The 17,823-nt window shown below is 37.7% G+C and overlaps 1 protein-coding gene across 1 annotated transcript in view; it reads right to left on the bottom strand.

Moving 5' to 3' along the window:
• Positions 1 to 4,457: 4,457 nt before the first annotated feature.
• Positions 4,458 to 17,823, bottom strand: part of FAM73A (family with sequence similarity 73, member A) — a 36,243-nt gene continuing 22,877 nt past the window's right edge. The window contains exons 7-15 of the mRNA XM_010139335.1: positions 17,589 to 17,689; positions 9,617 to 9,735; positions 9,373 to 9,445; positions 8,984 to 9,070; positions 8,761 to 8,859; positions 8,316 to 8,450; positions 6,844 to 6,897; positions 5,006 to 5,122; positions 4,458 to 4,676 (exon numbers count right to left, since the gene is read on the bottom strand). Coding sequence (XP_010137637.1) covers positions 4,458 to 4,676; positions 5,006 to 5,122; positions 6,844 to 6,897; positions 8,316 to 8,450; positions 8,761 to 8,859; positions 8,984 to 9,070; positions 9,373 to 9,445; positions 9,617 to 9,735; positions 17,589 to 17,689 — 1,004 coding nt within the window. The remainder of the gene's footprint in view (positions 4,677 to 5,005; positions 5,123 to 6,843; positions 6,898 to 8,315; positions 8,451 to 8,760; positions 8,860 to 8,983; positions 9,071 to 9,372; positions 9,446 to 9,616; positions 9,736 to 17,588; positions 17,690 to 17,823) is intronic.

Here is a 17,823-nt window from a genome sequence, read left to right as displayed (position 1 = left end):
GCTCCGGCACCCCCGCAGCACTCTATCACCACGTACTTACAACCACCGCAGCCTCCGCGAACCGCCGCGCTCACCTCCCGGCCCCAAACTGGCATGAAGCGCGGCCACGCAGAGAGCGCTCCACCGCCGCTGGTTCATGCCCTGCCCGCGGGGAGGTTTTATACCTACGACGGCCGGGCCCGAGGTCGTTTTATGGCACATGTAGCGCAATCAACTAATAATAGTAATGTGACCGTTAGCTGCTGGAGCGGAGTGGAATCTAGCTAGAGCCAGACCTGGAGATGGAGCGCGCGTTTGGTTTAAAGCAGCGCCTTTCTCTGGAAGTTTTACAAAGCAGAGGCAGAAACATGATTTTATTACATCTGAATACATTCTTTTTCCTGCTTAAAGATGACTTGTTTCCTACACGTTCAACTGCAGGGTCTCCAGTGCAGAACTTTCTTCTGTCTCGCTTGTGTCTGCCACACCAGAGCCTCACTTTCAGCTGGATTATAAATACTAGGACAATAACCACATGAATTTAGGATTGTAAATCTGAAGAGTGGCTATCAAAGTTAAAACACAACATGTGTTTGTCTTTTGGGGGACAGCGCAGGAACTTTTCCCCAGTGCCACCCTCCAAATAGGTGAGCCTGCATTCCTGAAGCAAAAGCTTCAGCTAAGGGAGGGCTTTTCACTCCCAGTTAAGTTTTCAGCAGATGAACACATACAACACATAAAACAAATGGGGGCAGATGAAAGCACACATATACTGCCCTTCTACAGCAGTGAGGATTAGACACTTTATGTTCTCCATTTCATTATTTATATTACTCCATAAAGGAAGTCTTACTATTCCACAGCTGGACCTCACTACAGCAGTTTGGTTTGGACATAGTCCTGAGAAAACATGTCTCCTAAAACCGAGACAAGAGCTAGAGCTAGAGCTTGGAATAGAGAGATGAATGCAGTTAAACCACCCTGCAGCGATCTCACCAGCTCACCAACCTCTGCTGAGTCACACCCCTGCCACCAGCTTTGCCTGCTGGCCACAACACGCAGCCTTAGGTTGGGGGTTTCTTCATTTATTAGGGTGTCTATCTGAATCGCTTTTTGATTTCCAAGACTATAAACACCAGTATTTGGCATTCTGGTGGATCACTAGCCTATGTGTAGAAAATTTATCAATGCTGTGGGCCATTTAATAGAGGCAAAATTAAACAAGTTGACAAAATCAGCTTAAACTGGACACTTCAAAAGCTGTTCCCATTCCTTTTCTTTTCAATGCATGTAATGAATTTTCTAATAGTTGGTTTTTGTTGGATTTCAGGGAGCAAACTGCAATTTCAAGATGACTAGCTGGTATCAAAACTCCTGACATGAAATAACTTTGTTCTAAAGACTCGGGCAAATTCAAGTTTTAGATAGTTACACGAGCAGCAGTTGTTTAGCTGCAGTAGTTTATTCAACATACCCAGCTGCAGTTCATTTAGGCAATAGAAAGTTCACAAACACGCTTACTCTAACACTTGATTTGACACGTTTAGTTTGACAGAAGCCAAAGGCTAGAAAAGTGAAGCGTAATAATCATTAAGAACACATTAAAAGTGAGATTATTATTACAACTAAATTACAAATGATAAATATTTGATTCTTGTATAATCCTTACATATTCAACATTGCTGAGCTTGGGAGTAGTTACGGCAGAAGAGGGCAGCTTTTAAATTTAGCTGGTTCTTACTAGTGTGGAAAATGGCATTCAAAACTATTTAAATTCTGGTTTTGATTACAAATTCACTAAAGTAGAACTGCATCACACTATCACTGCTTTGTGCAGCTCTGGCACTTGTGTTTGCAAGGACGGTGGACTTCTGAAATTCTTAAGCCGTATGGCTGGTTATCAACATAGTCTTTAGACGCCTTCTAGCTAGGTGCATAACCTTAGGGTGTAAGAGAAGGGGCTGCAGCTCTGTTACCAAGAGACAGCTCTCTCCCATTGACATTCACAACTCTCACTGCAGTTAGGAAGGGCAGAGCATAGGAAAAGGTCAAAAACAGCCAAAGGAGATCAAAAGCCTACCCACACACAGGCACATCTCCTGCTTCCTCTCTCCTCTTCTCCCTTTCCGCCCCTCTCTATTTCTTCCTTTCTCAAGGAAAGGAAGATTTGATTCTTCTGAATCAAACATTTGTTGTTGGTATCTTACAGCAACTAGATCCTGTAATTCTTGGTTTGGATTGGAGACACATCAGTTCAATTTCCAACCCAACCCTACGGACTTCTAAGAGCTCTGTGAGTGCACGGAAGTGCTCCTGTTTAAGCCACACGTTATCAGGTTCTTACCCATTTCCTAAATACTTTGCTGTTTATCATTATTATTGTTATCATTAGACCTTTTTCATTCCTCTGTTTAAAAAAGTCCTTTCAGTCTTGACAGAATATCAACTTTTAAATTACCTGGAAACATATACACAACGCTGTGGCACTTTAAGAGCTTTTTATAAATAATATGAAAATTGCTAACTTAAATGTACATTTACTTCTGTGAGAAAGTGCCTTTCTGTTTTTCCGTGCCAGATGTTATGGTGTAATTTTCTTCATTGGATTAGACCAGACAAACCACAGCAGACAGCTTCCTTTGACACACTGCAACCTCCAGGTGGTAGGTTTGCTGTGGAACATGTCATTTACTCTGTAACTTCTACGTCCAGCTATTCCCATTGATTCTGAACCCAACAAGACACCTGACTGTTCCACATAATTTAATTCACAGACTTGCAAAAAGCTGCCAAAATACAGATACTTTTGAGCAGTTAGGTACGTTTAAGCTAAATGAGATGGGTGAAAAAACCTTCTTCCAGTACTGAAGATGTACTTTGCAGAGAAAAAAGGTACAGCATGGAGCACGGTGCCCAGGTCAGTAACCTGAATGGTGGAAATAGGCCAGCAGCAGCAGTTGGAATTTCTGTTTTATTACACATAGAAGTATACTTTTTTTTTAAATGAACTACAATCAGTTGTCATTTCACACAAGTCATACAACACATTTTCATCTTTTTTGTATTTATCAAATGAGTACAACAAAGGAGCAAGATGTTGGCTTCGGTAAAAATCTATGAAATTACGCAGGCCCTCCTTTTCAAGTACCATTGTTTTGGGTTATGTTTGCATATACATTGTTGAAATGTTTCTAATCAAAGCTTGTTTCAATATGCTAGATTTTAACAACATGCTTCTCAAGTATCTGAATATTTAGAATTACCGTGTGATTACTCGCTCTGTATTACTTGACACAGGACAGATTCTTGGGGGCTGGCTTTGTGTGGCAAAGCATATTTAAGTGTAGTTTAAGAGCCTAAGCTGACTATGAAACACTGTTTTGGTTTACAGAAATTCAAATGTTATAGATCATCATTATTTATTACCTCTAGCACAGGAAAAATGTTTCTGTGAGTTCCCTCATGCCTTCTCGCTGTGCTGAGCGCCTGTCTCAAGTTCGGGGTTCCGTACCCTGAGTCACACTTCTGCATTGCACATAGATGGCCACAATTGCTTAACCTTCCTCTTAAATAGTCACCTGACCTCCTACAAGGAAGGGGGGGAACACGGAAATGCTTTTAATTATAAACCACTGCCTTCCGTTCTGTGTCACGATTAACAAATCTCATCATACATCCTTATTTAAAAATATATTTTGAAATGCTACATATGAACTGGGAATGGTATTAGTTTATTGACCATCACCACATAAAGTAGCCAGAGTTTTAGACAAAATTAAGTGGTGAAACTAGCATAGCTTTTTGAATATAAATAAGTGCTCTGAAACATCTTTGTGATGTTTAGATATTTTAAACCAAACTGAATTAAAAAGATGCATACTGGAAGTCATTCCTGCCCACACAGTGCCTGCATTCCCTGCATCGCTCCGTTACACTGTAGTACGAAATGAACGCTCACTCCCACACAAATGTAACTTCAGGGCGGTGGCGACATGTTTGATTTTGTGAGTGTGATTACTTTATTGCATGTGTCACATGAATCAGACTGCACATATCCCAGTTGAAACACCTTCTAGATCTAGACATGATGATTTGGAGACTCCGTAAGGAACATTTTGTACTATAAGCCTTTAAAGAAAAGCACTCCATCAGCTTCACTTACAAATTATCTGTGCAAAAGTACAGTATTTCATAAATAAACTTTACCCAAATATTACAGAAAAAAAGCTTTGGGAAACATTAAATATAAATACAGTGACAGCTGAGCTGCAAGTTTAATTTAGGTATATACAATAATATGCTCACCAGTTCTTTTCATGGATGTACATTTAACCTCCCTGAGTCCTTTTCCATACTTAGCAACATGATGCACTTCCAGATGCTTGCTCAGTAGCAGCAATGATAGCTTCGGTGTTAGAGAGAAAGGTGAGAAGGAGTGTGTCAAGTGCGCTCCGTTTCGTTTGTCACGGGTTTTAGGGTTACTGTACTTTTGCTTCTACGAGCCCACTGGTCATGACATGCCCGTGACCGCTCACACAAGCGCTGACATGCCGTAGTGAATCTGCTCCGAGATAGGCCATTAAAAGTTCAGTGTGTCGGATTAATAATTGCATAAGATCTTCAGCCAAACTCTCCATAGTTGAGTATCTCACCTTTTCAAAATCAAAAATGTCTTTGAGGAAGAAAAGCACTTGATCCTAGTGGGGAAAAAAAGAGAAAAACTTGTATTCATTTACAACAAAAGAAGTACACAACGCTAGCTGTTTCTTCTGCGTTTCCTAAAAACATCCTTTTACGTATTCTTTTGGTGCTAAGATAGAAGTACACTACAATAGACCTTGCAAAACAGTTCTGGCCTTGAAAAGCGATTAGTAGGAAACTATTTCTTTTCATGGTTTCTTAGGGTTAGTCTTAACCTCAGGAAAACGCAAATGTATGCCTATAAACAAGATCCTGATTTCATTTAATCTAGAAGGTTTTTTATTTTACATGAAGATAAGAGGTAAAAAAAAAAAATGTTGCAAACCTTGAAGAAGCAGCATAGGTCATAAAGGGAATTTCTAGGGCCCAAAAAGCCCCATGCCAGAACAGGGCTGATATGTTCACATATAGCATAGAAATGTGCAAAAAATCCATCAGGCACCTGGTGATGGAAACATTGCAGACAAAAGTTACACAATAAATGTAGTATAAATCTCTGTTACATATAATTAAAAGCCTAAACCACCTACCAGTTCAGGGCTGTGGTAACTTGAACACCTTTAGGTTATAAGGCAACCGTACCAAACAAGTCATGAACTTTTTAGAAAAGGGTTTTACTTTGTGGTACTTTGTATTTGAAATATTTTAAGATTAATAAGCATAAGCCCCAAAAGATCATGAACAATCTACTCTAATTCCCAAATGACAGACCAGGTAATTTTATTCAGTTATTCCTGCTTGAGCCCCCATACACTATGTATAGCTAAACCTGGCAAAAACATAACCAAACTGCACAGTTTTGAATGGAAAAAAAATTACACCTTAGAAGAATCCATCTTTAAGTCTCAAGAAAAACATAAAATATCTGTGAATGTCCATCCTGTTGTTACCTTTACAACCTACAGGAAGTCATAAAACAGAATATAGTATAAATTTATCTCTCATATATGAATGTACATTTTATTTTATCATAAACATATCTTTATCATTTTACAACATCAGTTAATTTATAAAATAATAAAAAACCACCTAGATTCCCCCTCACAAAGATTTCCACGGTGCTTAACTTTATCCACTTTCGAACTGCTCCAGCAGCACTGATGAAACTAGTCCCAAGGAGTTAAGTTACAACTTAAAAACTTATAAATACCGAGGCTTCAGAACACAAAGGAACTACAGAGTGAGGTAGTAGTGTATTGAAATGGAGATGAAAATAACAAGTTACTGTAACATCTGTTTTGGAGATACAATCCCTTTATATAAAAAGAGTGTGGAAAAGATCTATTTATATGAAATTCCCAGCCATATTGTCAGAAGGATGTAACATCTCAAACCCTAAGACATATTGGTAGCTGCAGACATGTAACAAAATACCAACTGCCTTTGGAAGAAACTTTTTTTTTTTTTTAGATGAAATATGTCCTTAGCAGGTAGGAGTCACATAAACAGCTATTCTTAGATTCAGAGAAAGGTGTCAGTGCCAATCACTTGAGCAGAGATTCCTCGCCTGCAGTACCCAACATCTCTTCTAATGGCTATGGATGTCCGGCAGCAAGCCTCAGCTCTGCCTTTGGACCGGCCATTACGGAGATGGGGCGTTTATTTCCTAGGTCTAATGAAATCCTCAAAAGTGGAAGTCAGGAGCTGCTGGGGCAGAGGAGTTCTACTTTGAAACCTGCAGTTCCTTCACCGAGAGGTCAGGATGCAGATGGGGGTGAGGGAGACTGCAATAGATTTCCTGCCAAAAGAGGCGAGGAAGATAGTACTTTAGGTAGGTAAAGGGACAGGACTGAATTTTATTTAGCTGTGGAGATGGTGCAGGGAGATGAGGTTGAGAATCCCACTATAAGCAGGCAAGATACAAGATTGGTCTGCAAAAACTTGAGGTACACGTGCAGGGCTGTAAGTCAGAGAAATGACTGTCACCACTGTTGACTGGACCTAAAGGTTTAGTATCTTACAGCTAAGACTTTTTGTTAAAAAAACTGATATTAGGACCCCATGAGCTAAACTTCTACAATTGGCAGCCTCTTGTCTAAAGTAACTTGCCTACAAGGTTAAGAGTTGATCTGTAATTTATTTTGCAAAAGCTACAGAACAGAAATTCAAATGCTTAGGAGCAAATCAGTAACTTTGGTCCACATAATTTGCAAGGCATCTTACCTTCATTTGCTGTCTTTTCTGTTTCAGTACTGACCAACAGCTTGAAGCCACAGCCTAAACGTGAGGAGACAAAAAAAAATCCAAACCCTTCATAACTTCATTATAAGAGAAATTATTTTTCATCTCAAAAGAAGTGATCTGCAGAATACTGTACTTCTATATTTTGGGGATTTGCATTTTCTTCAGTTTCAATCTTGTGATAACACAAAATTTAAAACTATAAAATATGAGCTGATACAAATAACTGATTTTATAGGTAGTCTGTATTTGTTATTTTCAGGTCTTACTTTTCAAAATTTTTAGTTTAATTCAAACATACTTTGGCATCCTTGACTGATTTTACAGTTAGCAACACCCACTGGGTTTAACTGAGGACCAGTCTCTCATACATCCAGGCCTGTGCTCAGACATCAGTAACTATTTTAGATATTAAGTAGCAAGTGAACACACTGAAATGTCCTTTTTCACTTTAGCAAAAGCATTCTTGCAATAGCTTCAGATTCAGCTAGGGAGTTTTGTCCAAATAAGGACCTGGGAAATACAATACACCAATACCAGTACCAGGCTTTTTCCCCTCGTAGCTCGTAGCTATCCTCATCTGAGCCTCCTCAGTACTGCAGGGAAATTTACTGCTCACAAAACACAGTGCTATCACAGAACTACAAAAACAAATATATGCGTGTTACCTTTTTTTTAAATTATTCTCTAGAGGGAATATTTCAATTGAAAGACAAAAACAAAGGGAAAAGTGGCGGTTTACATTTATAAATGGATGAAAGGACACCAGCTGACCGTGGCAGTAGCCTGTATGTCTGTAGCAGAGGGATGAGATCTATTTGATAAATAAACAGGCACATCTGAAAAAGTGTGAAACATTATCAACACTTGAATGCCTGTATTGTATTAATTTACTTTTGTTTGCTTCCAACTTCGTGCCTTATTGCTGAATCTCCGGTCCATAAACTAAAACCTGTACTTAATATCTAAGATGGGGCTAACAGAAACTTCCCTTCTAAAACCGCAGGACAAGTTAAGGTATTTTCTCCAACATATTCAATCATTTTAATATATTTTGGGCCCAGGATTGTAGGTTTTAAATTGCTGTTATGAAAAAACCTGATAAAACCATCTGTTTATTTTTTTCTGAGATATATTTCAGGTACGTTTTCAGTTATACTGGCAGCTGAATTAGACTTCATTCACAGTGAAGAACTGTGTAGTTTCTTTGCTTCAAAATTAATGCCATTATCAAGACAACATACACAGTCTTTGTCCCTCATTTGTTGGAATTTACTCTCATTTTAACATGAGAACATTTATGAATATAAAGCACAGATCGCTGGAAGAACAGTTCCAGCATATACAGAAATTTTGTACCAGAACATTCACACCACTGTTATGCTGATCATATCATCTACTAATTCTGATGTCTTACAGAATAATGATTATGAAAATTACACATAAATACTTACTGTTTCTTTAAAAGAGGAATTTAGCCAGCGGTTATTTACTACATTCTGTATAGATATTGGTGGATTTTCTAAATCTTCAAATGAATCCATTAATATGAAGTCCAGAACAACATCATAAAAATTCAGGTTTTTCACCTGTGTTAAATCAGAACATGATCTAAGTAACCTAGTTCTTCTTTCAGCAGTGGAATTCAGCATGCACCACATTCTAATGCTGTATTAACATGCAGATTTATAACTTCTTAATGAATGTTGAAGGTACTTTGTCATTAAATGAGACATTAAAAAAGTATTACGTGCTTTCTAGTACTAAACTACAGTGGTGGATGCCATTTCTCTAAATCAGCAACGCAAACAGAAAAGAGTTGCCTTTCCCACAATTCTGAACTCTAAAAAACTATTTTTAGATGCTACAGTTCGCACAATCACGGGTAAAAGCACTCACTCCTCTAGCAGCAAGTTCCATCTCAGTATTATCCCAATGATCTGTTTGTTCCAAAAAATACATCATTTCATCAAAGACATCTTCAAATTTTTTTGGATTCTGTAAAGTAAAAGCAATGAGTATCAAGCCAATTTAACAAAAGAGATGGTTTATTTACACTGGGAAGTGAATTCTGGTAGAAGTTACATTAACAATAAAACATCAGTTAAAAAAAAGCTTTTACCTTTCGTGCTCTCACAATTAAAGCGGACAAAATCTTTCTTCCACTTTCAGCAAGAAATATTCTGTTTGCTGTTTCTGAAAGAATTATCTAGAAAAGGTTTCAGAAAATATAGACATACTCATTCACAGGTTATGCTACGTGACCTTAAACACTTCAAATTTAATATAATTAAAACCATCATTATAGTAGGCAAGTTCCTAATAAGCTTTTGGGGCAAAAGTTCCAAAGCTAATCACAAAATTGGGTGAGGCTTCACTGCAAATAAATCCCATTTTAGAATTACAGAAATCTAAAAGCAACAAAAAATATATATAGTTACACACTGTTAGTTTCAATGCCACGTACTTCAGGCTTAACAAGACAGACAAATCAATCTCCTTACTCTTTACCTGAAAAGCTTGTCGAATACAATGAAGCTTAGCAAGGAAGTCACTGTCTCCCAAACATTCAAACATCTCAGTCCTATATAAAACAGAAAAGTATTCAGAGACCATTAAAAAAAGCAGCAAGAAAATTCAACTATGTCTAATTCCTGGGAAAACTACAAGCAACTTCTAAAAAAGTATGTTCTACATAGAAAATTTAACATTAATTCTTGCTTTTCTTGGAAACTACGTAGATGTAAATCAATACCTTAAGACTCGCGAATAAATTTTGCCTTCTTCTGCTAAGTGCATAGCTTCTTCATACAACGGGCAGTGGCAAAGGGAATCTAGACCATATGTATTGCGAATCTCTCTGTGCTCTGTAAGCTGAAAAAAAACAGAATTAAAGAGCTTGCTACAGAATTTTTGTAAAGATAAACCAAATAAAATAAGTTTGCCTGATTTTCTATGGAAAGATACATTTTTCTCTGCATGTGCTTAAAACACAGGGGCAACACTCGGCTAGTAAAGGGAAGAGAAACACCACGCTATTAACAAGACCATTACTTTGTAACTTTTAAAATCTGAAAGCTGCAGTTTCAGCTTTCAAGTTTCAAAAGCTTAATTAATCAAATGGAAGCAGCTTAATTTGGTTTTTAACTTGCCCAGTTAAATCCAATGGGTCTCAAAGCTGTAAAAAAAAAACATTGTCAAGACACAAAGTTCAGAACGATTGCATCATGCAAATCTTTAGGAAGATGGAAATCGTAGCATCCTCCCATCCCTGTTTTGTTCTGCAGGTAAATATGTCTGCTAGTTACCAAAGCATACTGTGTGAAGCATGAGCATCCGGCATTTCATGATGGGCTCCAAAAATGGTTTTCATTGTTGGCAGTTTTAATTCTGTGGTTATCATAGAAATTAACGTGAACTCATTTTTAGAGCAAGAAAGAACTAAAACAGATAAAGAAATCATCATCATCATGGCTTGGCTTCGCAGACGAAGGTTTGGGAAGGGCTTTACCCACGCTTACTGCAAGCACGCTGATGGCTGAAAAGGCCAATGCGGGATAGGCAAGACCGGTTGCAAAGAGCACAGCGGAAGGTCTGGACGAAGATTTGGGAAGGGCTTTACCCACACTTACTGCAAGCGCACTGATGGCTGAAAAGGCCAATGCGGGATAGGCAAGACCGGTTGCAAAGAGCACAGCGGAAGGTCTCCTTGGGTGGTACAGTCGAGGCACGGTTCTTTCTGCGCTGTCTTTTCTCCTTGAGACTGATTCTACGTGTGCTCTCAAAGGAGGCAGCAGCATTATGTGTGGTGTGTCTCCAAATCTCCCGACTGGAGGCCAGGGTGGACCGCTGATGGTGGTCAGTATGGCCAAGGCTGAGGTACTGTTTCAGGGAATCCTTATATCTCCTCTTGGGAGCTCTTCTCTGGCGGCAGCCGGTGGCGAGTTCACCATAGAGCACAATCTTAGGGAGGCAGTGATCCGCCATCCTGGAGACGTGCCCTGCCCAGCGCAGCTGCGTTTTCAGCAACATGGCCTCGATACTGGTGACCTCTGCCTGTTTGAGGACAGCAACATTAGTCACGTAGTCAGTCCAGAGGATGTTTAGGATTGTCCGGAGGCAGCGCTGATGGAAGCATTCGAGGAGTTGCAGGGTGCATCAATAATACAGAGAACTCCTGTTTACAGGATATCATCTTTAATCTAAAAAAAAAAAAAGCCTAGCTGCAGTTCCCACTACAAACATCACAACGTTAATGATGAAATAAAGCAGAAAATAAATTTTTTGTTAAAAATCCTTTTTTTTTTTTCTAATATCCTTTGGAGGGGAACAAACCTGTGCTTCTAAGCTATAAAAGCAGAGCCTAGAAACACCTTTCAAAAATAATTCTCACAGTAATTGAACTATATAAAAATAGTTAAGCTAAATCTTCAAAAGATTAAAAAAAATTCAGATTAAAGTATAACTTTATGTTAAACTTCCTTTAAACTTTTCAGATAAATACATGCTGAAAAGTTTTTCTTGTCACTGAAGACACACAAGCAAGTGCTGCCATGAGACTTCGTAACGATATTAATAAGCATGCTTCCAGGGCGTCTTCTCCACAGACTTCAGCTGAGCCAATTATAGCCACAGCAGCTGGGCCAAGCAGGCTTGCCTGCTACAGGGAAGAACATAAGCACGTGCCAGTATCTATTTTTGTCCATGTGAACATTTAAGCACCTTAATAAGTTAGAGATTTCAGAACAGAGTTGGTGTTCTGACAAGTGCCACACGTTGTTAGACAGTACATATTTGCTGGAACTTACACTGATGTTTTGAAATACTTCCACCAGCATCCTTTTGCTGTAAGCAAATACACACAATTCCTTTAATAAAATTGTTAGGTTCCATTGATGTGTTTGGGTAAAAAAAAAAGTTAAAGAAATCTGTATGCCTATACAAATTTCTATGGAGGTCTTGAATTGAGACTCAAGTGATGAGACGATAGCCAGGGAATAAGTGAAGGGATAAAAGTTTTAATGTCAACAAAATGTTATACTTAAATGAGCAATGCACACTTCCAGAATTCACCTAGCTTGACAGGATCTCCATTTTAAAAGTACGTATTTCTTTATCCGTTGTTTTGCTTAGAAGAACGGAGAAGAATAAGCTGACTTCCTAAAAAAGATCTACAGCTATTAAGACCAAAGACTTCATTCCAATTTACCAACATTAATCGCTGCACCAAACTGTGTCTTGGATTCAATGATTCAAAAAGTCCACCCGATAATGTATGTTTGTATTAAATGAAGGAAGCCAAACAGCTTTAAATTGAATATATGTGAAGGAAGGAATAATTTAACTAACTGGAAGAAAGAGGAATATATTGATTTTTTTCAGATATAAGAAATCAGCATATATACAGACAGACAAACATATACACGTGTGTATATAGTGTAATAGTTAGAACAGGGATAAACAAGAAAAAGTGAAAAATCTTTATTCCAGAATTTGCTTTTCTGGATTATGGTTAAGAAAGTATTAACTACGGAACACACACATATTTTCCAAAATAAAGACAAAACCAGAACACAAATAAGTATACTAGTTTATTTCTTACCTGATACAGCTGTTACTGAAGCCATAAAACATTCCATTTACTTTATTTCATTTGCAAAGCATGAGAAGAAAGAGGTTGCGCACCCATGCACTTTGTAAACAGCTGCCTCTCTCTTGGAGGTTATAATTTTTGTGGTAAAAGGGATTATATTAGTTTTCTCCAGTGAACTTCAGACAACCATCTTCTTCAGATATTTAGGCAAACTGACTGCCAGTGACTGAATTAGGACTTGTGTGATTTCTACAGTTGGATGCAACCTCCATCTGCTGCCAGCCAGCCTGAGATGATAACGTCTTTAGCACATGAAGATGCCATGCCTTTGTGGTTACAGATGAGCACAAAACCTGATACCTGGGAGGCCCTTGATTATATTTAACTTTTTTTTTTTTTAACCTTCCTCTCATGCTAGCAGAAGAAATAAAACAGCTGTGTTACTTTTGTAATGGGTATTATCAAGCTCAAATGAAACAGTTAAATCAACTGGCTAGTAGGCAGGAGAGAAGGATGTAACTACTCTTCCACTGAGAAGATGGTTTTGATTACAGGTGGAAGGTAGTTCCAACCAAGAACACTTGGAAAGGGGGTGCAAAGTCCTCTATCACTGACTTCCCATAGTATGCAAAAATACGAGAGAAGAAAAAACAAAACAAACTCAACACCAGAAACTAAAACAACCTCTAAGTTTAACTAGAAAAGGTGATTTACAGACAAACTCTGGAGCTACATCGTAACGCTCCTGGAATCATCCTGGATTTTCTTCTGATGTTTTCCAGTATTTAAATATATATTTATATAGAAATATTTTCTATGTCGATATAAACAATATATATATGTAACATACGGTATTATATTTTAAACAATCTTACAAACATTAAGTAATGGCCATTCTTTTTGAGATGAAATAAGGTGAAACCTTGCCTATGTAAACATCCTGGTTCAAAACAAAAGTAGTTGTAGATGCTCTGAAGACACAGCCACATTTCTAACATAGCAGAGTTCCGCTATTGGAAGAATGGTCAAATCATGTACAATGTTTAACAACACGCAGAGCGTACACCATTTTCTAGATAAGAACTTCTCAAGCTGACATCAAAAGGAAAATTAACTCTGTTGTGAAAGTCTAAGGACTTGTTACCTTTGAGGAAAAAGGTGGAGAGAAAGGTTAAATGAGATAGTTCACTGTAACTCCCCTATATAAATTGGCATGTATTCATGGTGTTATTCAGGTGCCTGCTTTTTACCCTTCCATATAACCCTACATATCCCACAACATTCCTTCACAGTGGTTCAGTATTTATCAGAAGTTAGCAGAAAGCCCCAGCATCCCACATCTTGTCGTCACAGGTAAGTCAGGCTCTAAAAGCTCCCCGAGTCCGTCCTTGCCACTCAGTAGTGAAGACTTCTTTGCAGCCACTGCCATTTTTAAACTCCTAACACAGTACTGAGGATGAAAAAGTGCTCTGTGCACAGCTACTAAAATTGCTGGTAGTTCCAAGTAACACAGAGGCTTGTGATGATGGATCTGACATGCCAATCTCTAAATGTCTATTTCCTCAATGTCACGTGGGATTACGTGAAGAAGAATATGAAGATGCAGACAAAGAAGAGATGAAAAGATGGATCACCCTATAGCAGTCATCTCATCTTGTAATGCTTTACTTCTGTCCATTCAAGGCTCAAGAGAGTAGTTGTTGGTGACCACTGCATGGCACATTTATGATGACCTGCAGCAGACACCTAACTTCATTATATTGAAAGAGCAGGCACATCATCGAAACTCCAAAGCTCACAGTGATAACTTGTCTCACTACACACAGCGCTGCAAAGCAGCCTCTGAGGACTACCACATGGATTAGTTTTGTTCAGATGCTAATCACTTTTCTCCGGACAGTTCAGCTTTAAGGCTGCATCTGCTAGAAAAGAGATGCTGAAACTAGTGCTGTGAAGCATCAAACCTCTGGAACTTGCAACAGTTTTTAAGCCTGGGATTCCCTGACTGCTTTGGTCTCATGAACAGACTCAGTACTCTTATTTGACTCCCACAAGTTGTTTCTTAATAAATAGAAAAAATTCTCAGCTGTGCATCAAGACCTAGTTGACTACCAAAATAACCACCTACATGAATGTAACAAAAATAAACAATGCTAAACCTTTTAGGAATTGCTTGCTCCCCCTAACAAAAAGGTCAATTTACTGCACAGTCAGCATTCCTTATATTCTGAGAAACTATGCTTATCCTATTTTAAAAAAGCTGATGATGATTTTTTTCTGTCGCTGGATAGCTTTATCTTTCAAGAGGGTTTTTTTTTTTCCTTTTTTTTTTTCCTAGAACATAAGTAGCTGCAGGGTGAGTGTGAAACATGTTTTGGGAGTTTGAAGATGTGATGGTTATTATTAACTAAAACATATGAGATAGTACTTTAATAAACTGAAATGATAAAGTGGTGCATTCTTTATAATATCTGGAAGAAAGTTCATTTATTTTCAAGAACTCCCTCTATACTTACTTGTATATATTACAAGACACTTGATACATTTTATTGGAGGAAAACACACATTCAGAACATGATTTTACATGTATATAACATGTATAATTGCTGCAACTTTATTAATTTTAAGCATAACAAAGAATGTGAATTCACAGAGAGTACTAAGTCCTGCTCCTTGGGACAGGATGCAACGTGGATGAAAGATGAATAACTGTCAACATACAGCTTGTGGCATGACGTGACCACAAAAAAATGCTGCTACCTTGTAATTTCCCGGAAGGTGAAATTGTAGTCAATGACACAGCAATATACACACATTGCTAAGGATTTCTATCAGCACACAAAGTTTAGGATAGTTACCAAAACTGTAACTGCAATCAGGGAGCACAGGATGAAAGAACAACTGCCTATGCCCATTAGCTGAGACAGAACCAAAGCTGGAAAAGCCTCAGACCTCTTAGCCTGAAACATTCCACTTTTTTCCAAGTGCAAAAATGAAGAAAAGTAAAAATCAGTAGATAAGTAAGAAGCAGCTATCTGACATCGTCATGCCTAGAATAATTAAAAAAAGAGATATGTTAATTCTAACCCAGTTACATTACAGCGATAACTGTTCTCTACTAATAGATGAAATACACCAAAAAGTAGTTATTACTCCTCCTCAACACCTGTTACTTGCAGTACCAATTTAAAGCATTTTTGCCCACAGAAACTGGACAGAACTTTACATCACAGTAACACTAAATTCGTAACAGAAGACCAATTCACAGCTTTATTTTACCTCTACCACATAATGATGTTCCAGTAGCTACTACTAGAAATTTAACTGGCCTTGTACGTTAAGCCTAGTAGCTCACATTTAATCCAGAATTTTGATGGTGTTCTGGTTTAAACACAAAACTTTAAGTTGTTTATGGCTTTCTTAGCTTTCAAGACCCTTTCTGTCAGCTGAGAATTTTATTAGATTCTTCAGCAACATCTGAGAGAGGAGACCAGAGAGTTTGTTCTATTGGCAAATACTAGAACAGCTGGAAAGGAAGACAAAAACTTCACAACTTTGTTCTGGAAGAAAGAGTTGACAGAAGTGGCTGTGAGGTATCAAAATGTAGAGAAAATTTTCAATTCTGTTGCCAGTTTTGACTCAAGCATTTCTTTCTTTGGCAAATGCTGAGACGATTTAGCTTCAGCATAGGATGGTTATTCCATGGAGGTGATACACCCTGGGGTTGGTTTATTTGTTTTGTTTTTAAAGCCAAGTAACAACAAAAGCAAACATTAGCTTAATGGATTGTTGTTCCCATCTTCACATACTTGCAAAAATGACTAGGAAAATTCATTAAAAAAGAGCTACAAAGTGTTCAAATTGTAATAGTTTACAGCTCCTCTCAAGAGCTGATAGAGTTGATGCTCAAGAGCTTCTGTTGTGGTCTTGTTCAGTTTACAGGAAAGAGTAACCAGTCTCTACAGACACAATCTTTGTCAGGAAGGAGCACCAGGCATATCATCACAACTTAATGCAAATTACGAAATCAAGGTAATTGTGCTATGGAAAAAGAAACCATACAATAGACATTCAAAGTGATAATTTAAAAGAACATGTATGAAAGTTTCTCTTTTTTACAACTGAGTTTAGTAGCTTAGTCATAGTGCATGCATGATAGCAATATCTAACTCAGAATATATCTATTGAAACCAATTGCCTGTCCTGCAATTGGGAGAAGAGGGCTAGCCAAGTTCACTTCAGTTCCTGAGAGGTTAAAGAAGGAGATATTCCTCATTCAAATGAGTTTGACACTGTACACGAAATTCATCTAGGGAGCTGTATCAGATTTCAGCTAATAGACGATGCCCTGTTATCCAAAGACTATTTCTTCTTGTATCTTCTGTGGTCTTACCCAAGAAGATTAGGAAGAGTTAGACAAAGTACCTTATATTGTGGATGGAACATATTAAAACAGGTAGATGTCAATTTTTAGTAATTTCCTCTCTAAAAAACCCCAAACAACTCCAAAAGAGACAAAGCCTTCTTCATACATCTTTATATTAAGGTAAGGTAATAGGAACAAAGCAGAGAACAGAAAATTGCAACAGAATGATTGAGATTGGAAGGGAGCTCTGGAGGTCATCTAGTCCAACATCCCTGCTCAAGAATGAAAATCTGATATATTTATTTTTCAAAAGCCACTTTTTTTTAGGAGTTGGGGATCTAGTCCAACATCCCTGCTCAAGAATGAAAATCTGATATATTTATTTTTCAAAAGCCACTTTTTTTTAGGAGTTGGGGAAACATTCTAACAGTGAATTTAAAAAAAAAAAGATCATAAGCAAATTGACCCCAGCTTCATTACTTGAACTGCTAGGAAGTTGGGTACAACTATTTTTAAAAAGCCCTTTTTTTTTGGAAGTTGGGGAACCATCTTAACGTTAATTTTAAAAAAAAAAAGATCATAAGCAAATTGACCCCAGCTTCATTACTTGAACTGCTAGGAAGTTGGGTACAACTAAGCAAGGACAGCTTCTTTTTTTTTACCCATAAGAGAAATACATTTTGCTTACAATATTTAGCAAAAAATTAAGATTCTTCTGTTCAAATAGATCAACGAATCTCTAAAGAAGCAATCTGAAGAGAGTCTTACCTCAGCTGTGGAAACAAAGGAGTCTGTTGATGCAATGCTTAATGTATCTCGAAGGCAGAAATCATCTGTATTATCCTTTACAGTAATGTCTGTATTTTTATCTTTAAAAATAAAATAAATTATTATTAGATTATCTGAAAATTCCATCTAAGTCTTGAAAATGTACGTTTCACATATACTTTAATGTAGTACTTCATTTGGAAGGCACACTATTGTACTACGATGAGAGTAAATT

This window comes from Buceros rhinoceros, unplaced genomic scaffold, assembly GCF_000710305.1.
Source record: "Buceros rhinoceros silvestris isolate BGI_N320 unplaced genomic scaffold, ASM71030v1 scaffold13627, whole genome shotgun sequence".
In the NCBI taxonomy this organism is placed as follows: domain Eukaryota; kingdom Metazoa; phylum Chordata; class Aves; order Bucerotiformes; family Bucerotidae; genus Buceros; species Buceros rhinoceros.
Note: the sequence above shows the minus strand (reverse complement) of the source record. Positions and strands in the feature narration are given on the sequence as shown.